The 25,731-nt window shown below is 38.7% G+C and overlaps 1 protein-coding gene across 3 annotated transcripts; it reads right to left on the minus strand.

The window, feature by feature from the left end:
* Nucleotides 1-334: 334 nt before the first annotated feature.
* Nucleotides 335-24,095, minus strand: mrasa (muscle RAS oncogene homolog a). 3 transcript variants are annotated; one of them, XR_015777613.1, is made up of 7 exons: nt 23,936-24,095; nt 12,491-12,738; nt 11,179-11,332; nt 9,381-9,480; nt 7,100-7,179; nt 3,875-4,701; nt 335-2,228 (listed from the first exon to the last, which is right to left on the minus strand). XR_015777613.1 is itself a non-coding variant. In XM_042494235.2 (6 exons), the coding sequence occupies exons 2-6, from the start codon at nt 12,681-12,683 to the stop codon at nt 4,602-4,604; spliced, it is 627 nt and encodes a 208-aa protein (XP_042350169.1). In that variant the 5' UTR covers nt 12,684-12,738; nt 23,936-24,095; the 3' UTR covers nt 335-4,601. The 3 variants fall into 3 exon arrangements, 2 of the variants coding, with proteins under 2 accessions (XP_042350169.1, XP_042350172.1); XM_042494235.2 differs by having other exon boundaries at nt 335-4,701; XM_042494238.2 differs by having other exon boundaries at nt 335-4,701; nt 12,491-12,734; nt 23,936-24,087.
* Nucleotides 24,096-25,731: the final 1,636 nt, after the last annotated feature.

The following is a 25,731-nucleotide window of genomic DNA, read 5'->3' on the forward strand; positions in this document are numbered from 1 at the left end:
AAAGAGCATGAATGTAAATGTTGAGCAGTGATGCAGTACCTGTGAGGTCGGCCTGCCTCACGTCCCCCGAGGGGTCGAAATCAATGAGGCAAAATGGAGCTTTCAGCATTCTCACAGTGTGGAAATCAATGGACCTTGACGGCCCTGAAGATTAATGAGGGGAGCTTCTGCTGAACAAGCAAGACGTGTCTCGCAACACGTGTAGCCGTGTTCACCATGGCTGCTGTACACGGCTCTGATTACGGCCTGTTCAGCAGTGAGTTAGTGTGTGGCTCTGCATTTCAATAATACCCGCTTATCGTCCAACAGAAGAAGAAAAAAGCAGTCGAACGTGGAAAGTCACAATACTTGTATTTCTTTATTGAAATATAATCGACCCCTGAGGCTAGATTAAAAAGGCCACAGTTTGTTTGTGCCTCGTCTAGCTCCTCAGTCTGACACAGCCAGTTAGAACACAACAGACCTGTCCAAAAACACACATTACACAACTGGTGTGACAACTCCAAATGTTTTTTTTTTGTTTTTTTTTTTTGTTACCCAACCCTAAAGTTTACACGGCCCCTTACATACTGACAGTTTCAGGACATTACATAACTCAAATCATTTGCATAACTTCAACAATACGTGGTGTCTTTTTTTTTCTTTAAACAAAGGGAGTTACCTCTCCAATTCATGAGACAAAAGTGCTCGGTTTAGCTCACATATAATCCAGGGTCAAATAATGTTTTTTCACTTTCGGCATTTGTATTTGGTCTGCCTGAGACGTGAAGATGGTGCAATAACAGATCAGCAGGTTTCTTTGTACCAGCCGTAATGAATCATTCAAGAGAGGTAATCGTCTAAATTTTAAACTGAACTTTGGACCTCAAACCAAAATGTAAAATAGTCAACTAGCAGACATCTGCAGGGTACATGAGCTCAGTCTGCTCGAAGGAACTGTTTGACATTTTTTCATTTGGAAAACCCTTATTCACTTTCTTGCCAAGAGTTAGAAGAGATACCACTTTTGTATCTTTACACTACATATGACACTAGTCAGCATGTTAGCTTAGCTTACCATAAAGACTTAAACTGACAAAAGAAACACAAATCAGTGCAGCCAAAAGTGCCATAGGCCCATAGCTGTTTCCCACTGTTTCAACATGCCGAGCCGCGCCATGCGAGAGACGGACCATTTCTAGAGTAAGAAGCCGAAAGAGTGCCTGCTCTTCTCCATGTCTGTTAAGTTGAGTTATATACTCAACATTTCCTCATTTCGCTGCTTCACAACAAAAGCTTTTACATGAGAAAATAACAGGGGGATTTTATTGTGAAGAATCTATAGGAAATTAATTTATTAATAATATTAATTAATTCATGTAATTTATTACCGAATAAGCAGACCTTTCTTGGTTTTTTGACTTTGAGGAAGGGGAGTAAAAGCAGCTAGAGAATGCAATTTCTGAAGGGATTAAAGGTGTGAATGCTCAGTGTTGAATAGCTGACGCTACACTGCAATGCTCGCATTAAATGTTGAATGAAACCAATAATGCATTAATGACATGGGATATTTTGAAGCTTGTCGAAAAGCTGACGATACACTGAAATGCTGGCTCAGATGAGTGAGTGATGGAAAAACACTTGCACCAGAAATAACGGGGAATCTTTAGCCGTGAATCAGCCCGCTAAAGACAAGCAGGTAGTCCTGTTGTTACAGACACGCAGATATTTGCTGCACTGAGCTGACGTTACAAATCAAACCAAGTCAAGCCAGTCCATGAGTGTGGAAAAAGGGGTACTAGTCTGTCCAAAGGTAAGAAAAAATCTGGCACGTGAACGCTCATAAAACCACAAATTGTACAGGAAAAACAAACATTCCCCGTGAGCTTTACAGGTGTCGATTGACTGTTTCCAGTCTTTACGCTAAGCTAAGACAAAAAATTGCCGTTTGTAGCTTTATATTTAATGTACCAAATATAACTCTTGGCAAAAATGTCAGTTTTCCAAACTGTCAAACTATCCCTTTAATAAATTTCACATTGAACAGAAAAAACATATCTAAAGTTACAAATTTGACAGCAAACTTTTCTTACATTTTAACTTGTGAGGCCATCCACACGAGCTCCAGTAAAGAAGAGGTCCTTCTGCTTTTTCAGCTCAGGACCAAGCTTGGTTTTCTTCATCTTGGTCCACAACACATTACAAGTCTTTTCATACGTGGGGCTCAAAGGCAAAAGGCCAATGACCCGCTGAGAATCCCAAAGAAAAGAAAAAGAAAAAGAAAAAAGGGGGGAGTTTAGCTTTTTGTCCAGGTCTGGGACACGCTGAGGTAACATAGACAGTAATAAATTATTCAGTTGTTTAAAAAACACTTTGCAAGAATCATATCAATAATTCATATCAATAATACAAAATGGTATCAAACATACATGATGCAACATTTTCATCAAACACATTCAGGTTTTTTTTTCTTGTTTTTTTTCCTCTTTTTCCGCCCCAACAATCCAGAGTCTGTTGCTTCATTGCTCAATGATTGGTACTTCAACGTTTTTTGTCCGTCTCTGGAAACTCTTTGTGAAGTCCCTTTATAACAGTAGATGTAGATTAAAACCGTTTTTCTTCTTTTACTGAGGTTATATTTTCCACTTTCATGCTGAGGTGAATTTGTATGCCATTCGATACTTTTTTTTTCTTCATACTCAACCTTCGTAATTCAAAACTTTTCTTTCAACGCCTTTCCGATGATTAAATTCTAATCTATTTAATCTCCGTCGCAATCATCGCCAAGGCAACAGGCACACACAGGCACACAGGGCTGCAACACTAATCTCCTATTTGCTCATTTTTGTTATTCGATTTTACATTCAAATACCTTTTTTGACTGTGCCTTTCATTTCACTTCCAGGTTTGAACAGAAAACAACATGCCAATAGGAAAGTCAGAAACTGTATTAAAAGTGCAAAAATGTATTCCTTCAAGAGACGGTTTTCATCGAGACAAAAAAAAGTTGTCCACCGAAACTTTAGTGCGTTAACAGTACAAGCCATTTCATAGGTTATTAAACTGTACATTCCTATCCACCTCACGACAGACATGAATATACTGAATGTCTTGTTGCTCCGAGTGTGTGGGTTTTCCTACATCTAACCTGTAGCTAGGTTAACATGGCTTTGAGCCCCAGGAGCGTCACACTGCCCCGGTTCAGACAAACTGATGTATTCCCAGGGTATGTATCCCCCCAAACTAAAGGAGTGTTCTCCTTTACTGATTCATTGTCCTGAATTCAGCGGCGCGGTCTGAAAAAAGCCCCTAGATTGAAATAAAGTGACATCACATTATTTTGGTTAGTGGCCAGTGCAAATCAGCTTCTCCAGCCTTGCTTCAAATCTGAAACACGAAGCGCTCATTATCCCTTTATCTATTCTATTTCATTAAGTATTTCTTACTTGTTAAACAGCATTGTATTTCTTTACATTGCCACCTATAATTAGATTTTTTTATATCACAAATATAATTGTAATTTTCAATATTTTTTGATACCAAAACATGGAAATTAACTTGTTTTGACAATCTGTTAAGACTACAAAGACAAAAAAAAAGGGCTATTGTTCATACAGTACTGATGAGGACTGCACTCATCATATTGACAATGACTGCAACCAAACAAACCAAACTTGTTTTAACACTTGATGAAAGTAAAGTGGCTCTGATATACTGTGTCTTTATGATTGGGAAAATAATCCATTTGTAAGTCTGTAAACATGGCCGCTGACACATCAGTGTTGGTAGAACCCTGTTATGTTTACATTAAAGTGTAACCACATACACCTGACCTCTCTTTCACAATCACAATATATAAACACTTATTCAAAGCCGATATGACCCTCGCACTCACCTGTCAACTGATATGACACATTTTCTCAGCATCACGTTTCTCGCTCGCTCCGACACGTCCTTCCGTCCTCTCTGAAACTGACATTTCACGCTCTGCTCGCAGAACTCCGCTCTTCAACACGTAACTCTTCTATTTTCACGACCTAAATGACCGTCATCACTCTCATATTCATCCATCATGCCCTTATGGTGTTCGCTCTACAAAGAGAGAACGCAGATACACATCTAAAGGTCACACGGGTGCTTTCGTTCCAGAAAGTTGTAGGAGTGTGAGGACACAATGACCAGCAGGTTGTTGGGAGTTCCTCCGTGAAAAAAAACAAGGCGCCATTCGGAGCCTCCCTTTTCCTCCCTTTCTCAAAAGTTCCAATATCAAGGTGATTCTAGTTTTCCCCCCTCAAAGTCATCGAGTGCCACGTTTGAAATTCAAAAATTACACTTGATTGAGAAACCATGTGTTAAATAGAGATGGGAGGGATCTATAGACCTTTGAAAGGGACCATAAATTGAGGAGAGAGGGCACAGAACTCGTTCCCATGCGTTGCGAAGGGTGAGGGGACATCGGTCCGACATTTCCTGGATCCATCCAGCCGTTCATCGACCCCCCTCCCCTTCCCTTTTGTGCTCCAGTAGTTAACCACTGCTGGGGAGTTCCCTGACATCCAAAGGTATGTGGGTGTGCGTGTGGGTGTGTGTATGTTATGAATGATTAACAGGACAAGGGGAGGTCACAATATGGTGCAGTGGAACCTGTGGGAACCCGCTGAACGTTCTGCCCTCCATTTCATCTTCTTTTTCTTCTTCTGGTTTCGCTCTGGCACCTGTTGTCTGTGGAGAAAGGAAACCATTGTGAGAAACAGTTTTATAACAGCAGCTTTTGCTGCCATAGTTCATTTTGACTTATCTATCATACATGGCCCTGTCTACGCAGATATTTTTAAAAATGCATATATTTCTCTACGTTTTAATCTCTTCTCCATGAGCAAACTGAGTTTTAGGCCACAAGAAGAGACTTTTAAAAATACCTTGGTGCAAATGTTTCAAAACTTCAGTTCCTGTGTATTCATGTGGACATGTAAAACTCCAGTTTGAGAAATAACGACGTCATCCTCTCAATTCTTTCATGCCCATTGTTGCTTTGTGCAATGAGCATGCGCCACAAATAATAACAGCAGCAGTGTTTGTTTACATTTTGTCATTAGTGCTTGGTCTAATGACTTCTTTACTGTTAAATTAGTGTTGCTGCTCTGCTTCACACATGAACGAAGCTATTTGTTGCACCCAGTGTCATTTGTCCCAGAGAGTAGGATAATTTTGAGTGGTGGATTGATGTTGGAGAGTGGAAGAAAGACTTTTGCATGTCCAGAGCATTACTTGTCTCTTTGAGTGAGCTTGTCTGTCCTAAATATCAAAGAGGAATCATCAGTAATGAGATATCTGGTTGTCATTTTTAAAAGGTAACATTAGCTGGTGCAGTTTTCTTTACTTTACTACCTTTGTTTGCACCGAGAGGAGACTGCAGAAGGCAGCAAACATTAATGCTTGGAGTGTATTGTATTCTAGTGAGCACATAGATATTTTGTAAAACAAGAGTCATGTGGACATTTTTCTAGATCAGAGCTGGAAAATATCAAATTTTTAAAATGTTTGTGCATGTGAAGAAAGGGCCTGAGAGGCATGTGCTCTACTAAGTGGTTATTTTTAAAGTGGGATAGTGAAATAATTTAACATTCTAGGATGTGCTTATTTGTGTTCAAGAAGTCAAGAAGGTTGAAGCGACTCTCGTAATTGTAGAGAGAATGAAACTACAGCTGTTTTCCTTAGACTAAAGACTAACATCTAGTCTGGCCCTGTCCAATACGCAATATAACTAATAGCACCTATTAAGCTAATTAATATGTTTTAGATATAGAATGACTTCAGGTATTGAATGGTTACTTTAAATGCTTTTCAAGATAATATTTAACCAAATGTAAGACTGATTTTGGGCATTTTTTTCTATTTAGTTTTATGTAGGAATATAGTTATTAGAGTAGGTTAGGCTAATCTACATCTCGCCAGAATTTGGACTTTCACACAGAAGAGCTTTACTCATTCTGACAAAAAAAAAGTAAAAAATGAAAAATCAAATTAATTAAAATGTTTGTGGCAATCAAGGCCTTGCAAATTCAAATATAAAACAATTTGATGACTGTTAAGGCCTCGTGTTTAGAACAATTTAATTTATTTAACTTTTTTTTTTGACCTGCAGACACCCCGATGTGATCTGTTTAAGCTGTACAAAAACCAACGTGTATAATTTACGTGTTGTGGCATCACAGGGGTTTCCATGCTGGCTCATTTCTTGGCCAGGCGCAGTGATTTCCTGGAGTCTTGTCATCAAGCCAGGCTAAGTAGCTGCTTGCTTTGCCTTCATATTTACCGTACAAATGTTAAAGTGTTGATTTCTTTCACCAAACTTTTTAAATATAATTCTCCTTCATTTTTCAATTTAGTAGCATGTGTCATGACTTTGAGATTTCAGACATTTCATGGGTGAGATTTCAAGGTATGCTTAATAATTCCTGCCTGAAATACTGATACATGAGTAAGAAAAACACCACAGCCATCATGTCTTTATCCACCTTCTATGTATGACTGACTTTATACAGTCTGAGCACAAGAGGGCAATGTTGATTCATGAATCAACTTTTTTTCATAATGTACCAAAACAGAGAAGTTGTCTCATGAGTCAGTTACATATCTGACATGTGGACGATGAGAACTCTCCTTAATTTAAAATCAAAATAAAAAGGTGAATACAGCTGTGTTTTGTGGTGTCTACTTGTTGCTTATTGGTCCACGCAGCAAGAGAAAGCCTTAAAACAGGACATGAGCACATTCAAAACGTGGACGCAAACCAAATTCTTCTGAAATTACACGTGTGTCGAGACAGGAAATACCTTTGGGATTTTCTCCACTCTTCCTAAAACCACTTTCCCTGCCCTCACATACCAGCATAACACTGTCTGTGTGCCACTAACCTCGAAAGAAGTGAAATATACACTAGAAAAAAGGTGAGCATGATTTAAGTTTACAACATTTTATTCAAAGACTATTTTAGTTTGTAGACCTCAGAGTCTTACAGGTCAAAGTTTATAGCTGTAACTGCGAGTAAATCTGTCAAATTATGCACAGATGTCTCAGTTGTCATTCAATGAAAAAAAAGACAATCATCTAGAATTACCTTATGACACGAACCAGCTCATGGAAGGCTTTGTCCACATTCATTGGAGGATCCTTGGCACTGGTTTCAATATAAGTTATCTGAAGAAACAAGCAGAAATATAACAAATCTCAGCAAAAGTTGTATTACTAGAAATTTACTGCATAGAGTAAAGCATGTAAATTAGTATGTAGGGTTAGGGTTGGCCCTTAGAATAAACAACCAAATGTTCCGTGGTTAAGAATCAATAACAGTCAAAATGAAGCTGCCAGGTGACTCAGAAGTGCTGTCAAGTGACCCGAAGACAGAATCTGTTATCAATTAAAACCTTGGTTGCCCACCGTCATTAATTCAGTCTCACCAGAGACAAAAACAAGGACAGATGTTCTCTCACACATGCCTACTAGTCGTGCAAACAGTGATGACTCAGCTGTGCCGGATGCTACTTTCAGACAGTGGTTGTTCTTATTCTCCAGGCCGCATTTCATCATTTAAAAAACTACAAAATTAAAACAATGGGCCCTTGAATCCAAAACAGAATTTTTTTTTTAAAAATCACATACCTGGAGTTAAAGGATGCTGTATGTTACTTTTTCTGAACCCTTTTGACCAAAGTCATTCAACATCATGAAATAACAGTTCTCTCAGATCGGTATAATTGGTGCATTTTGTTTGGAGGTTTTGCAGATTACAGCAAGCACAGCGTTTTGTCTGCTACTGCACGTTTTACTGGTCATGTTTAGTGAGAGTATGTCCACATTAAAGAAGATTAATTTGTTAATGCATCTTTTTCTCTCAGTTTCAGCCTGTTCAGCTTTGCAGTTTTTTCCAAACGGCACTCAGAGTGTGTAAATCCTAAACCGATGTGTGTACAGGAAAGTGTGTATGGGATACATAAATCTTTTGAAAAAATGTTATTCAAGCCCTAGGTTTGGATGGTGTGTGGCAGCAAAGTTACGCTTGCTACTCATACAATGTGGGCACTGGCTGTGAAAATGACGACTGTGTCTGTGTGAAACTAGCAATAACAGTTGTGCTGCCCTTCACCTTCTTTGTGCTGCTGTAAGATGGGGCCTGTAGTGTTTATAAGCTGCAATCAAATGACCATTTCATAGTTGGAAAAATGGAAAAATGTCACAATGTAGAAAAAGAAGACTTGCCCCACTTTTGAGTGATTTTTCTATCATTGTATGTTTGTATACCAGCAATTGTTTTGAGACAATGCTTTGCAGCACTTGGAGTTGTAATGATGTGGCCTGCTGGTAATTGACTTCATGTGTGCTTAATCAAGCTGCTGATGACTGATCAGGTGCACCTGTAAGAGTGACCTATATATAGATGGTGAACCAGCATGCATGCCTCATTCTGCACCACAGAAAGTTCTGCATGGACTGAATTGTTTGCACTTTTTGCACATTTTTTCCCACTGTTTTAACAGCCCTGCAACATGTAAAATAGAGATGGTTGAAATCCAGACTTCAGTCTGAATCTTTGTTTTGTTCTTCTTTTGCTACATTGTGGCATATTTGTGACTTTTGCAAAAGAAAAGAAGACAAACATGGAACAGTTTTTAAGGCACAGCTCATCCCATGGCCACTACATAAATCCATGCATAACATTTTAAATCAGAGCCATGGCTGTTTTAAAACACAGTCAGTGATCAAAGAGAGCAGGCGGACACTGACGTGAAGTCTAGCAGGCTGTCATTTGGCAAAGTCACAGCCGTGTGTGTGTGTGTGTGTGTGTGTGTGTGTGTGTGTGTAGCCTGCTTGCATTTTTCACATGCTCATTAATGTGATCAAAGAGCAGTTGTCATATCATGACGTGGTCAGCTTGGCTGTCTGTCCCACTGCTTTCCAGATGTTGAGTGAGATGCGCAATTTTGTTATTTGCTAACTCAAAAGAGGGCAAATTAGGAGCCATTTTTTGTGTTGTTTAGATGTTTCACTGTGGTCTCCACAAAACAACATCCAAAGGCTAACCGTTTTCACATGACGACCGTGCTCTAAATGTCTGCATCATCTTTTCATTTGCTATAGGGGTCACAAGAGTCTACTGTTTAGCTATGAAGACCAAATGAATGTTTTGATGTTCATTTTAGTTTGAGTTTTACTATTTTGTTTTGATTAGTCATCATACAAGAACACACACATGAGCAATGGTGTTTTCTCTCACTGTTGCTTCAAAAATCCTTTTATCATCTCTGGTGCATACGGGCACACGTAAAAACTCTGCAAGAAACTCACTTTTAGATATTAAATCAGTTCAGTGCAAAAAGCCTTCACTGAGGCTGAATACTTACGTTGTGTTTTGCAGCCATCTCTTGGCCCTGGTCAGAGGTGACCTTTCTCAGATGGACCAAGTCCACTTTATTTGCCACCAACACCATGGGGAAGGCCTCCCTGAGAGGAGAAGGAGACACATACACACACCCACACACACACACACACGCACGCACGCACACACGCACACGATCTCAGCTATCTCTCTTTAAATCATTTCCAAACCACTGTCAGTGGTTTCAAAGAGTGTTTAAAAGTGGCTCATGATCCGAAGACTGTTTTAAACGCTGGATAGGTTTACATTTAGATTAGAAAGATCACATGCTTCACAAATTGTCTGCAAGGTGTCAGATTTCTGCAACACTTTTTTTTCTTCTTGTAGAAAAATGAGCTACACTAGAGCACACCACTAAATATGGACACAGAGCAAGTTGCTCAGTTCCAGCTTCTATTTTTGTTCCTTCTCAAGCTCAGTTTTATTGGCTACTGTCAGTCAGCGTCAGAGAACAGATGCGTCTCTTCTGTAACTACAGACAATCACAACGATACTGATGAGAAATTTGGAAGCGAATCTGATGTGCCTAACTGGTCTGCAGCATGAGGAAAGTGAAGCAGGGACGAGATCCTGACCCTTAACTGCTGTAATTTTGAATGTGACAACACAATTAGCGCCAACTGAACCATGACTGCTGATTCAGCAAAACTGAGTGACCACATTAAAGCGGGCAAAATGTGGCCTCATACGGGGACAAGTATATTGTCAAAATCACGAATAGATTTAATATTTGTGTGTCATGTGCACAGTTAATCAGGCCACATCAGAGGATGATATGATGCAGCTTACTGGGACTTAAAAACACTGTTTTTGGCCAAAATACTTAATTTGCACAGGTCAATCACAAAATTGGAATTCAGCATTATTGGTCAGAAGAAAACACGGTTTGATTATATTACAAATGTCTATTACATCTGACAGTTACTTTCTCTTTTGGTAACTTTGGCTTCTGGGTATTCATACACACACATATCTACAAGTAATGGTTAATTGTATTGGACATTTTTGGATGCATCCTGTTTTGTGTTCACAACCAAATAATCTGATAAAGATAACTGGAAAAAAAAACTTTGGGTTTTATTTAGCTACACATTTAGACAATGGTCATTCTGAAATTGTCAATAGCAATGTAGTACTTAAACATGGACCTGGTCTGTTTAGTACATAAAGATGTAAAATACCAGACTGTTGCATTTCTCACATATAAAAAAACAAAATAGCTGTGGGTTTATTGTGCATGCCATCCCACACACAACCTTCTGTAATTTGATTTTCCGCAACAGTGTAAATTGATGGTTTACATTAAATCATAACATCATTTAAAGAGGAACTACGCACATGTTATTCCTTTAGTCTAAGACAGTCAAGAAATACTAGTAAACATTAACAATCCTCTCACAAATCCAACAACTAGAGAGGCTAAAACTCAAATTTGTGATGTCATCAAGTAGAGGAGCTACTCTACAGACAATGAATAAGGAAGCATCCCGGGAATGTTCGGAGTATTTGGGAACGTTTTCTGTTTTAGAGGTGAGAACACCACGACAGAAAAAAAGCTTATTTGGGAATTAAAAAAAAGAAAACAAACATCATTAGTTTAAGATGTACTTCTCTGGTGAAGAGTCAATAAACATGAGTTTTGCATATATGATAGGAATGACTTTATCATTCCCAAAATATAATCTCATATTTCCTTTGTCGTTTTTGTGCATAAAAAAAGGTGTGTCTGCTGTGGACTGCTCAGCTGAGCTTTTGTAACCTACCTGTCTTTGACCCGTAGTATGAGTTGATGGAAACGGTCAACGTGTTCAAAGCTGGCCTTGTCCGTCACAGAGAAGACAATGAGGAAGCCGTCTCCCGTCCTCATGTACTGCTCCCTCATTGCACTGAACTCCTCCTGGCCGGCTGTGTCCAGCACTGAAAAAGATGGAGGGACACAAATGTATGACTTTACACTGATGGGTCTCTCTTTCACCGACTTCTCTATTCAAAACACACCCAGATGATTTCTGATTGCACCACCTCAATTAACTGGGTACTTATCGAGCACGCTAAGACCTTTTGGAAGCTCAGGGTGAACTCCTTCTAACAAAAAGCATTGTTGCGTTCATTTATAAACGGATATAAACTGACCCAGTTCGCTGTAATCATTGCACAACAAGATACAGAAAATAGGAACAGGTCACAATAACAAAATTGCATGTACATTGTTGGAATAAGAGTTTGTTTCCTGCATGACGCGTGATCTCCTAAACCCATGCACTTGTAGATTTTGTTGATCCTGTGACCCAATCACATTTCCTTCACCTTCAGGTCTTGGCTACCCTTACGGAACAATTGTGCAAGAATGATTTTCAGACCTTGCAAAGGTCATTAGTTGTCAGGACTTCAAAGGTTTACACAAAGATGCATTCCCAATTTTGAACATTGATATTGCCATTAAACCCATTGTAACACATTTTAGGAGCAATTGTTGATGGAGCTATGGATAAACGAATCGGTTTACTTGCTCCATATCCATTTTTTTTCCTCCTCTTTATGTGGATGCACGTATTGCCATAATTTATCATTTGTATGTTTGTCTGCCAAACTGTGAAAAAATCTTGTTTTCCCATATTTCCTGAAAAAGTAGCTTTGTGTAATTCACATTTGAATAAACATTTTGTTCAAAAAGAAAGATGCAATGCTATGAACTGTAACCCTTTAGTGTTAAGGAAGTGGTTTTCTAAGTATTATTTCCAGAGCTTTGTATGTTTCCGACATAAATTGAATACCTTATTGAGGGAGGGATAAAATCACGGAATGATGCATAATTTCTTTCACATGCAGCAACCACAGCAGAGACTTTTTTAAATGTCAATAATTCTTTGAGGGAATTGCCAGTCCATAGTTTGCTCAGGAATCAGCTACCCCTGTTATGTAGTTCAAAGCTAAAAAAGAGCAAATCCTCTCTCATTGAACAAACAGAATGAAACCAAAAGAAAATAAAAAAAAGACCAGAGATGAGCATAGAGAGACAGGCCGATTCTCAACTGCTGTCTGGCAAATGTCACGTGCACACACATCTTTACTCACCATCCAGTATTGCCCACTGTCCATCGATCTCTGTGTGCTTGAGATATGAGTCCTCTATCGTAGGATCGTAGTCTGGCACAAAGATCTTCTGGAAGAATTGAATGGTGAGGGCACTCTTCCCAACACCACCATCCCCCACCACCACCAGCTTGTACGTTGGCAGGTTGTCACTTGGCAGGGCGCTGGTCGCCATGGCTACCTCGACAGTGGTGGGAAAGGTGAGAAGTAAGCTGAGGAGACACACCTGGCTGAAACGGACCAGAAGAGAGAGATAGAAGGAAAAAAGGATTGACAATAGAGAGGGGTGGGAGAGAGAACAAGGGGGAGAGGTGTTTAGGGTTTTGGTTGTGTGTTTTTTTTTCGTTGTAGCTGCTTTCTAATCACCATGGAGACCACAGACCACAGGGGGGAGTTGTGGATCAAAGCAGAAAAAATAGTACAAAAATATAGAAACTTGAGCGTTTATGCAAAATGTGCAGAATGAAACCAGAGAACTCTGTAGAGTTTTGTGACACAGAAGGAGCAAAGTGAAGCCCAGTTCTATCAGGGTACCTGACTTTATCATTTAAGTCTTAAGTTTTCTTAAAAGGGCGGGGAAAAAAAACCCTGCATGGTTCTCCACAACTGAATCAGGCTTTCACAATAGGAACGCCTCTCTCTGAAATAACTTGGCCTGGATAAAAATAAAAAATAAAAATGCCTATTTCAGCTTTAAATTACTTGGGGTTTTGTTGTTTTTGTTTTTTATTATTATTATTATTATTATTATTAGTTGGCATTTTTTCCTTTATTGAATAGGACAGTGTGACAGTGTGAAAGGAGGAGAGAGAGAGGGGACAACATGCAGCAAAGAGCCATGAGCCGGAGTCGAACCCACGGTGCAGCAAGGAAATTGCCTTCATACATGGGATGCTTGCTCTATCCACTGAGCCACCGAGCGCCCATAAATTACTTGTTTAACTTATTTGATCATAAATGTTCGCCTGTTGTCATGGACGCCAGCAAACACAATATCAGAAGTATAAGGACAGTAACCTGTTATGAATAATTTTATCAAAAAAAGAAGAATTAAGCTGTTTTACTTACATCAACAACCTGACTGCTTACAATCTGAGAAATGAGACAGAGTCGATATTTCTGGTCATTTCTGGTAATATTGGGGTTTTTTTTGTTTAAAGAGGAATCTATCGCATCAGCCTCGAAAGCTAAGCCTTACCCCAGCCACAGTGAGCCGAGCTGTGGACATATGTATTTCTGCTGTGGCCTCAAAGCACTGATCACCACACTGACCTATGATACTGTCATCCTACTTGCACGTGGGTGATGCCAATGGTTTATCACTATTCCTCTGATGTACAGGTGGCAGTAACTCGTCAAGACATGCTGCAATGCATCACAAAAGAAAGACAGGGAAGAAGAGGAGTGCTAAGTTCACATGTGTGTGTGAACCATGCTGGATTTTAAATCAAATGCTTTGTGAGGAAGAAAATAAATTCAACATGTTTGCAAGAGCTCAAAGATATACACAGTGTGTTTTGGTGCGTAACACCGAATGTTAACATAACTTTACAAGAAAACTCCACAGGGCACCTTTAAGAAACTGCTGACGTAAAGCAAACATTTCCTGCTGCCGCTGCTTCATATTAAGAGCTGGAAAACCACAAATGGCTTTTATTGTGAAGCAGCTACAGGAAATGCAGCCACATTTGTCATTAAAATTAGCGCCTTATTGCTAATGTGGAAAGCATTATCTGACATGTTTAGAATATAAGGAAGAGTGATAAACAAAGCAGTAGCGATAATAAAACAGGCAACTTGCTCTACATAAAACCACTGGGTCCGATCAAATCCATTCACAGCGTGGAATCACAACTCTGCAGACAAGCGGGTAAAGCAAGCCTTGGTGAGCCTGGCTTAGCCTTACAGGCTAAACTGGGCTCATGACGTCTACTCTCTGTAGGCCAGTATAACCACAGAAGCAGCAGAGAAATATGGTAGTTTGTAATTATGGCTTTTTTAAAACAAAAATAAACATCCATCTTGCTAGAATATGAGCGGTTTAACAGAATAGTAGAGTATTTCACCACACAAGTACAGTGGAGGCTCAATATAAGAAAATCTATTTAAATGATTCACACGCGTTCTGCTCTTACACCTCAGAGGAACAGCTTGTACACTACTCAACAAACGTGTTTGTTTTTTTTTTTATGACTTCTCTTTGTGAGAGTCTTACATTAGTACAGTAATACTATACGGTCCAATCACTATGGACAATGATATAGGAGCTTTAATATGTGTTTGTGTGTGTGTGTGTGTGTGTGTGTGTGTGTGTGTGTGTATGTGCAATCCATTGCTCTTATGGGAAAAAGCTGACAGCATAGCTCACCACAAAGAGGGAGAGCTACAGAAAGAAGGAGACATGGGAGGGAGGCAAGAGAACAGAGTGAAGAGGATGGTGATGAGTTGTAAATAGTAGAGTGAGGGAGAGAAAGCGAGAGTACACGAGGACAAAGTTGATAGAAACGTTATAATTCACTGCTGAGTCTGTACAATAGCTCAATTTTTTTATTTATTTATTTTCTTAACAAATACTTCTTTTTATACTTCACATTAGCAGTTTTGTTTCCAGAGCTAAAATTCAAATATTTGGCTTGTTTTTTTATCAAGAGAGGGCAAATGATCAGAATCATTAAACACCAAGCAATTTGTGATTTTATCATCAAATTGTCAGTCAGATCAAGCTAATTTAAAGGTATAGGAGTTTTTGACCGTGAGTACCACCATTTGGCATAAGAGGACGTGTATACACTTGAGCAAGAGCGCAGGCAGCGAAATACACCTTTCTGCTGGAGGTTTCACATCATTCTGCCGATCCACAGTTGGTAACACCAAGAGAAATGTTGCAAAGTAGCAACAAAGCTAAAGAGGAAGAACAAGCAGGCAAACATTGATGTAAACTAGTCATGATATCAAAAGGATTTATTTGTGTTTTTTTTTAAGAAGGAAATGCATACAACATTCTTGTAAGGCCTCAAGGAAGCACAGTGCGTTCTGCTGCTTTAAAAGACAGGCACATTTAAATATCCAAATACAAAGACAATCTATCTAAAAATCTAAATCTAAATCTAAAATCTATTTTTTTGTTGAAAAGAGGGGGTTGTGTTTGCCTTCACTACAAAAAACCCTGCATAAACCGAGTCAAAATCCTGCAACTGCACTCAGGATTCTCTGCCTTTGTTTTGTTGCACTGAGAATGCTTTTGTGCACCCACCATGAAGTTACTCTTACTGTCTTATTCATGCTATGTTAAGTGGGTAGTTTCCTGATATATCACTAGAATCATCAAGGTCATAATCATTATCATATGGTGTTCAGCTAACTGCACTCAAAAACAACCTTTTCAGTCATCACACAGTTAGTATCTACAGAATAGCTGCTTCAGAGACGCATGAAAGCAAACTTTTTGACCCAGCGCTGTACAGCTTTTTCCATTCACATGAAAAAAAGTGCTATTATTTTTCATCTAAAGTAGGTTTTAAAAAATAATGAACACTAAAATAAGAGCGCTGTTGTAAGACACAGAGCATGGTTTTTAATATGAATTAATTAACAGTTAATTCTCGCTTTCACTGGGCCTGGCATTTTGCTGTTCTGTCTGTGCCCAGAGTATGCTCTGCCCTGCGAGAGGTGCAGTGCTCTGAATGAACAAACACATTTTTTACTCCAACAGCTCTGAGAAGGTATGTTCAAGCTCCTCCAAAAATAGAAAATCAATATGTGGCTGCAAATGCTGACATCATGTTGGGCTGTCACAAATAAATAACTGACACTGCTTTTGCCTTGGTATGGCCCTTTATTATTTAGCAGACAATGCAAAGGCAGAGTATCTTTACTTTGGAATAAGAGTCAAAAGTAAAGTTTGAGCCCAAGATTTTTATGTAGATAACTAAATTTTAGAAAAAAGAAGAATTTCCAATATGATGCCTACAATTAATTTAGCTAGTCAACAAAACAACTCAGGTCTGCACTCTGAGTTAAGGTCTTTTGACATTGAAGGGCAGTATAAATATATGGTTTGCTTTAAAAAAAAACAAACATTTTGAGAGTATTAATATCAAGTATCTGGGGTTAAAACATGAGACCGTTTGTATCAAGCCACAATACAAAATACAAAATTTAAAATTAAACACATCTGAAAGGGAAACTAATGTCCTTCATCTTACTGTGAAACCTTGAGATTTGTAGTACTCACAAAGCTGTAGCAACAGCTAAAAGCAGACAAAAAAGTACATTCGGTTACTACTAGCACAACACCACCACCCACAACCCACCCACCCACGCACCCATTCCTCCTTCATCCACCAGGAAACAGCTGTCAGCTGGCTTCAGTCCATCCTTTCCTGCCCAGCACAATGGAGGGAAGGAAGATGTTTCCTTCCTTTCCAAAGCCAGCCAATCTGTCGGTCTGCAGCAGTCAACCAGCCAGGTTGGGCAAAGAATTTCCAAGTCAAATTCCTGATGTTAAAATGTCCCTTCAGTTAGTTAGTTGGCTGGCTGTCATTGCGCCACAAATGCCACTTTCACAAAACACCGCCTTGCACGGATTTGCAGCGCTGTGCAGAAAAACAAAAACACAACAGCTTGAGAAGCACCATGATCGTACCTGCCACCAGCTGTGGTTTTTACACCATGCCCTGTGTGGCCGAACTGGTGCCAAGTCAAGTCACAACCTTGTTTGGCATGTCAGCATTTCCCTCTGTGAGTCTACTTTGTGGAGTGCACAATCCTCTGAAACGTTTGAACCAAATTCCATTGGGAGTGGAAACATGGTAGAGGAAATTTTATTATGAGCTCAACCAAAGTTAGTCATCTGACCAATGTGGCTGGATATATAACTTTGCAAACCCTGATGTTTCAGAGGGCCAAACAAGGCTGCATGAGGACATATTTAAAGCTGTTCACACTAATATCAATGAATCTGAATCATTCCCTCTATGATCAAGTACCTCTATCAAAGTGGCAACTTTAATAAGGAGTAATTGCATGTGTCAATTACTTATCATGTCATTTTCTTATGTAACAGAAGTGTCGTCATTAACATATTTATGTTTATTTATGTCACTCTGCTTCGAGCATAAAGCAGTGCTTTGATTAAGGGCGTGAGTGTGGAAGCACGGAAATTACACTACTTAAAAATGTGTCCCATTTATTTCATTAGTGTACTCATCTGACAAGATGTGAACGAAACAAGAAACACGATTTGTGTATTTGTGTGTACTGAAAAAAAAAAACAGAATAAGTAACCCTGTCTCTGAGAATTTACATCTATGCACTACTAATGTGCGACAGCAAATAGAGTTTTAAAAGAAACATATTTGCTGCTGCATAACAGCACTTGGTTATCTTTGTTTAATTGAGAAATAGACTGCAGAGACTACAGTGTGTTAATTAGCATTTAACTGACACCCTGTTTTTTCCTTACCTATATCAAAGTGCTTTCTAAAACTGACCACAGACAAGAGTCAGGTTGTAAACCCTGCGCTCTGGAGTCATTGTCCTGTATTTTATTTTCGTGATCTTGCTGATTGCATTTTGCACCGCAACATAAATTGGAAAACAATTTCACTCATAAACAAATCATGTTGGCTCTAAAGCAACTCAGCTTTTGTCCTAATGTTTTAGCCTTACCATGTAATGCTGGACAGGACCAACTTCAGAGCATAATTTGACATTATCCACATTAGGACATATTGCAAAATCCTATGCTCAGCTTAATCAGCGGAACCTTTATTTTGTTTCTGCAAAAATTATTTTAGATCACACCAATACAGCACAGCAGATATATTAAGTTATTGGATGCCTTGTTGCACACACTGGATGTGCATCAGTGTGACATATTGGCATGATCACAGAGCAAGTAAATCAATATTAAAAACTTTTTTTGTATTGTTCTTTCGCTTCACTTTCAGCTGTGGCTGAAACGGAAGTTTCTACTCATCTGATCTGATAGCTTAGAGGACCACTGACATATTCTGTTAATCTGAAATGCCACCCCTGTTCAGTCGTTACTCTACAGGTTGGTGGTTTTACATATACAACAACAGATTTGGATTTTACATTTTGTCTTCACCATGACTCAAGAAAGGATCTCTGGGCTCTTGGAGAAGTGGTTAATTTCTGCCTTGGGAAAGGATAAAGAGACTTCCCTCTTCACACGGGAACACAGCAGCAACACATCTCACAGAGCACGAATAAGGAGGAACACAGTGGAGCACGCCCCGGCCTGTACTGTAGCGTTGATATCAACACCCATCGATCATTTAGAGGAGGCGCTCAGACAAAAGTTCACCAGGTTCAAAATGTATGAAAGCTTTAAGCTGCGTTCAAGTGACAAACTATGGTCAAACTCCACCCTTATTTCTTTTTATTTCTTGGCTTGAGAACTGATCTATTATTCTATTTTACCTTGACTTATGAAAACTCATTTCAGAAAGTGATAGCATTTTATAAATTGTGCCATGTTTGACCAGAATATATATTTTTCCTAAATACTGAAACCCTGACTTTATGGAGGAAATGGGTTTTCTTCCTAAGAGAAGCAGGTTGCTGGTTCTTGTCACCAAGACAGCTGAAATGGAAGCAATGATTTGCTTAGGACTATCTTTGTCTGTGAGCTGCCTGCAGCGACGACAAAAAGCGGCCCTAATATTTCTTAACCAGTGTCAATATTGGCAATATTATCCAGTTATTAATCTGGTTTAAAAGATGCACGTTAGTATGTAATTACTTATACTGCCACAATTCTTTCATCATGCTTGCCAGCATAACATTATTCATAGAGATCTCTGATACAAAATTGCTGTATTGTTAGCTATTAGCTGAAGTCTGCTGAGGGCCAGATGTATCCCATGATGCACTGAGTTTGTTAACAAATCTGAGGTTGTGTTGCAGTCATTTCTGTCCATCTATTTCAGAAAATGAGGTAAGCAAAGTCAGCTGCCTCCTCATCACTTTTTTCTCCAGCAAAAACAAACATACTAAAATCTTTCAGACCCTGTGCAAAATTTGGCTTAAAGAACAAAGTGCAAATAGCAAACAGAGGGCTGTATAGCTGATCACATGACTGTGGGCCATCACTAATGACTTACTTGCCAAAGTCTCCAGTCTCACAGTATTGTTTGAGAACCCTTTCAGCCATAAATCACATTGATGTCTTTTTTCATAACACTACGCCAATTCAAGAAATTTTCCGTGGATAAGGCTGCCATTCACACACCACCAAAATATCTCACTAATTTACTGTGACTTCATGGGTGCCTGTCCTTCTCTGACCTTCCCATTTATTCATTCTAATAATTTACATTTTTGTCTTGACTATTTGGGATTTTTTCAAACTCGAGACAGGATGTCATGAGTGAACTACTACCAGACAAAAATGACACTGAATGAATAAATAAGTGGCCTGCATGTTACTTTATATTTATCATTCTGTATTGGAGCACACACTGATTATAGTGCAAATATTACATAACCTACCAGTAGTCCATGGTATTAGTCATACACACCAGACACCACTAACAGCAGACAATCATGGCTGGGAAATAAGAAAACTTTAACATCGTCATACAAATTAGAATGGTAGTGCAAATCTTCACAGCAAAAAAACATCATTATGGTCCCAATACTATGGCCAAGCAATAAGTTAATACTATTGCTCAGGGCTGGTTCAAAAGATATGTTATGGTTATGATATGACACATACCATAGACACATTGTTGGCAATTTTCAGGCAGCTAGGTTGCAAGTCGGTGAAATACAACATTTTAAAGAGGAGATTATAATAACATTCTTTATATAGTGAACATAGCAGAGAGCCGAGCAGAGTGTAGAGCTGCTGTCTGCAGCACTCTCTCCAGTAATAGAGAAGCTATATGCATTTACACATGAGGAACAGAGTAACTTCATTCATTATTTTCAGAAGCTGAAATTCTGTTTCCTCTGTCAGGTTTTTAACTACAGTTTTTAGTTTTGCTGCTTAAATGTCCCACAATATTGGCTGCAGTGACATTACTGCTCTTAGTGCATCACTCTCAGCGGAAAAATGCCTGTTTCTCCAGTTTTGCAGAATCTGTGAATTTAAATAGCAGTGCTCCCGGTGCAGGCGCAATTGACTTTTAAAGGGAATAGGAGACACTCTGATTGGTTGATTTCATATCATTCTAAAAACACACCTATGATTAATTAAGGGACTAAATACAGCCCCTTTGCCCCTTGCGCCCAGATTATGCACCGTTGAACTAGCAAAAGCAGAGTTGGACACACCCTAAATGCACTCTGGACCACGCTCTTAAGATCATTAACATACAGCCATTTAAGTTAATGAAATAAGACATTCATGTTCCACTTAAGGTTCAAAAGCAGGTGGTCGGTGTGGCTGGTTGACATATAAAGTGCAAGACTGTTGTTAAGCAAGACAAATGTTAAAAAAAAAACGTAAAATATAAAATCATGCAGTAGTCAAAACATGTGGATAATGTATTGAAAGATTGCCTATTTTGGTGCAAAACAAATGAAATATGTTGTCTGAACATTTTGCTTATACATTCACTTTTTAATGACCTGCAAAAATGTCCTTATTACGTTAATGTTAAATGTAATCGGCTAGGTGTTATGTTTGTCTCAAAAGGGCATTTGCTCTTTCAAATTAATTGTATATAAACCTAATTTCTGGGAGAGAGGGCTGAGCTATAATACGTTGTTAATTGCTTAAAGCTATATTGTGCAGGCTTTTCCTTTAAAAAAATATTATCAACAATAACATATCGACTCATACCAAAGTAATCCCTCTCAAACAAAACTCATGACTCACTAGCAGTGTGTGCCATTGTCTGTGTCTGCATTTTGTATGTGCCATATATTGATCTTTGTACACTGATATTGGAAAATACCATAAAACATCAGAATTATTTTAACCCTTATTTCAGTGAAAGCCTTTAATACAAGCAACAGAAACTCTGGGCTGTAACCTCAATGTCTGAATGAGTGCAAAAGCAAAAGACAATAGGGACGCTTATTTCCCAGTCATATAGTAAATCCCTCACTCGCAAGCATTGATTGCTACACTATGGGCCAATATTTTGCTACACTTATAAATACAAAAGGGGTCTTATTTATGTAAGACACCTTATACCTGCAAGTGACAAGAAGTGTAACGATCCATTGATCTGGATCAATATATTGAATCAATGATCAACAATCCCATTTGATCGATGCAAAGTGAAAACATCGATCCATAACATTATCTTTAGGATACACCTTTATTTTGAAAATCTATGTCAAGAGAAAGATGATGAGGACAACGTCAGCAGTGTAAAAATATTTTCAATTCTGGGCAAAAATACGGGTCAACAGACAGAGCACGTCATATGTAAACAATGTTGTTTTGAGATAAACTCCAACAACTTCTTGCAGCAACACAGCAACATTAACTGCTCTGTTTCATTAATGTTAGACCAAAAAAACTGCATGCAGTCTGAAATCCAACTGTGCTGTTCTGTGCAGTAACTAACGGGGCAGATAGCACTGAACATTACAGTTCGAGTTAACATGAAAACATTTCTTTCATGAGAGGCTTTCTGACAGAAAGCCCTGATGGCTAATTTCTCCCATGTGCTGTTTTATGTGTGATATTAGAGTCTATTTAAAGTAAACTTTACTGCATTTAGTCATTACAATTATTTATCTGTTATTTTTATCTTTTATGGCCAAAAGCAAAACAGAAAGGGGTGGCTGTTTCTTCTGAAACAGACTGTGTTAAATGGGCATATGACATTGTCTCAATCACAGGGCCCTGGATCTAACTGAGTCTAAACCGTATTGGGGCAGACTTTGTGATATCAGTAGATATAGAATTATTTCCCAAAGAATCAATACAATGTCATATCGTGATGATACTGGTGATTTATATCCCTACAACTAACAATGACTGTCTTAGGTGGGGCTTGTGATATGGAGAAAATCAAATATCACAATATTTTTGACCAAATACCTCAATGTCAATATTACAACCACACTTTAGGATTGACTATTAGTGCTTTCACAAACTGTAATAAGATTTTGGATGAAATAATCATCAGTAATATGGACATAGTGTAAAAGCCAAGAATAAAACTCCAAGAACAGTATGGTCAATTCTGAAAATTACATTACTTTACTGTAATGCAGCCTTTATGACCAGGAGAAGACAATGATATACAAAATCAAAGACAATGTGTAGTCTGATAGCTTACTATTGACACAATATCGATATATTGCCATTCCCTACTCACAGAAATCATTATTTCATATCAACAACATCAACAATACCAGGCCTCATGCGCATGAAAGAAACCACACACAGACTTGCCTGGGTGGAAAACCCAGCAACTACAAATCATCCAGAATGTAATTTCCCCTGGTCAAAGGTCACAATTATGCTTTAGCAAAATTGGGAAACAGCATGCAAAAGCCAACTAACAATTTCTCTCACACAAGGTATTCATCATCATCATCATCATCATCATCATCATCATTCTCAGCAACAGAAGCAGCAACAGCGGGGTTTGACATTTCCATGAAGTTATGATGGAAGGATAAAGGGGGCTCTGTCCCCAGACAGCCAAATTATCTGGTGATTTCACTTTGCTATTAATAGTGGTGCGTGTGTGTGTGTGTGTGTGTGTGTGTGTGTCTGTTTTCTGCAGACTGAGGTGCTCCTGAATGATCTCATCCTATGATTTGATACATTAAGAATCTCTCTGTTCTCTCTGTCCAGCGGTTAAATCTGCACACCATTTCTGCCTCAGAGCTGGACACCACTGTGTGTTAGTGTGTGTGTGTGTGTGTGTGTGTGTGTGCTACAGTACAGCTGTTGAAAAAAACACCGTGCTAAAACACTGAACACACAGTACATTTCGTGATCATTTTTGACATATGATAAAGGATAAGCACTGTGTTTTTGTTTCGTCCCCTCGGGAGCATTTTTAACACACACACAGGCAAGGCCTGTTTCTGTCTGTGTGTGTGTGTGTGTGTGTGTGTGTGTGTGTGTGTGTGTGTGTGTGTAAAAGAGAGAGAGCGAGCGGCCGTATGGAAAACCGACAGTAGCCGCCCCTGAATAACGGATTTCGGTTGCTTCATCTTTCTCTTGAAGTTTGCAGCAAAAAGGAATTTCCGCAAACTGAACACAGTCGTTCACAGGCTTCATTAACACGAGCTAACTTCCCTGGACTGTTTACGGTGCTGTCATTAGTCGAAATCACCAGATGACAGTTAGCTAGGCTACAGTAAATCGCTGATACACAACGAGTAGTTGATTTTACATTAACTTAGGTGTTGCCTGCACTGTCCGTAAATACATTCGCCCGCATTCACGACCTCTTCTCAGTCAGCAGGAAAGCTACTTACCGATGTGAGTTTCGCTGTCGTGAACACCAAAAAAACACGTCCTCACACCGACATATTCCTCCTCATCTCTCTCTTTCTCGGCTTCAAACCACCGCCGCCCTTTCGCCACAGACGGGAGTGTGCTCCCCACATCTGCGAAACAATACGTTGAATAGCTAATCTTTGTATTGCAACAGCTGATGCTAAAAATAGACAAGCCCCAAAGGGGTGAGCGCCGTTTTTGCGAAGACATTAAACAGTTAAATGCTGTTTTTCAGTGTAATTCGATGTTTATTACGAAGAGTAATAGGAAAATAACGCGTTCGTTTTCTTTCATGGTGTAGTTTTTGTGTTAAAATGTTGAAATTTCACGAAGTAGTGACAGGGTTCCCCTTTTTGGTGAAATGGACTGTTCCTTTATAGCCTATATCGGACTTCTTTAAAGGGATAGTCCTGTCAAATTAGCTGTACCTAATTTAAGAAGAGTTAAATGAATTAATTAAAGAAATAAGAGTGTTTGGATTTTTATTTAACTGAATCACGACAACTAATCGGTCTAATTGATTGACAAAAACATGTCTAAATAAGTTATAGCCTAATTCAAGTTATGATTTTCAATGCTTTTCAGATGTTTTTGTGTAACATTATGAACAAACGCGATTAAACCTCTTCTTAAATAATTGTGTTCAATTAGTAAGGCTTGTGACACAGAGACCAACAAACCTTTTATTTCTTTTTAATGGCAAACTGGCAAACTCAGCAACAGGTAGAGGTAATAAAACGTGAATAAGTGAGGTTTCAGCTGATCGACTTTTCATTCGCTTCGTTTCATTCGTTTATTGTTCTAGCCAGTGCCGGAACTTGTGTATTTGGGGCCCTATGCAATGTTCCCCTGACCACCCCACCTCCCTTCAAAAAAAAAAGCAAATTTCTATACTTTTTATTGTAGGCTATTTATCACAAATAAGAGATAATGAGAGATCAGCGCAAATTAAAAAAAAATCACTAACAATCAACAAATGACAAACAATAAAATTAGCAAATGTCATCTTCTTTGCTTTCTTTGATCTTTGGCTCATTGTCCAATTATGTTTAATTGTTTTTGAATGTCAAAAAAAAGTGCAGCGATTTGTTCACACTATGCAACCATCCCTGTCACCTGTGGGCTTATTATATTAGACTTATTAGGTAAAGTAACCCTAAAGGATGCAGTGAAAAAAAATATGTTGTAAAAGAACAGTAGGTCTTGTTCTCAGCAGACATTTTTGAATATTCATAAAAGCACAGATATTTTATTTTCATATGTGAAGTGTAAGATATTGCATGTTGCTATTGAATGCACTGTGCCCTTAGGTTAAAAATGGAAAAAAAACAAAAACATTACCAAGATGATTCTGATTGTTTTTGTGTTTTAAAAAAAAGCACACACTTAAAGTGTATTTATCAGCCATTTTTTGCTCAAGAAAGAGAGGATATGACACTGCACCTTTGGTTCATTTTAGCTAGAGGTCAGGATAAGGATCTGATCAGTAAAGAAAGAAAAAAACTCTGTGTGTGTGTGTGTGTGTGTGTGTGTGTGTGGGTGGGTGTGGGTGTGTGTGTGTGATACACAATGATTGAGTGCCAAGGGCTTGGGGATATAGAGAATAGATTAGAGCAGATGCTGTAAGCTACAATTTAATTTTGGTGAGCAGTAAATCTGCATGTACCAGACTGCATACTAACACAGCAGAAGGAATAAAGAGCCATATTGTTTGTTTAAAAGATTTAAAGCTGATTATGAATCACCTCTGAACAATCACATTCCTTATGTTATA

The sequence above is a fragment of the Plectropomus leopardus genome, chromosome 10 (genome assembly GCF_026936395.1).
Source record: "Plectropomus leopardus strain MGB_pleo_1.0 chromosome 10, ASM2693639v1, whole genome shotgun sequence".
NCBI classification, from domain to species: domain Eukaryota; kingdom Metazoa; phylum Chordata; class Actinopteri; order Perciformes; family Serranidae; genus Plectropomus; species Plectropomus leopardus.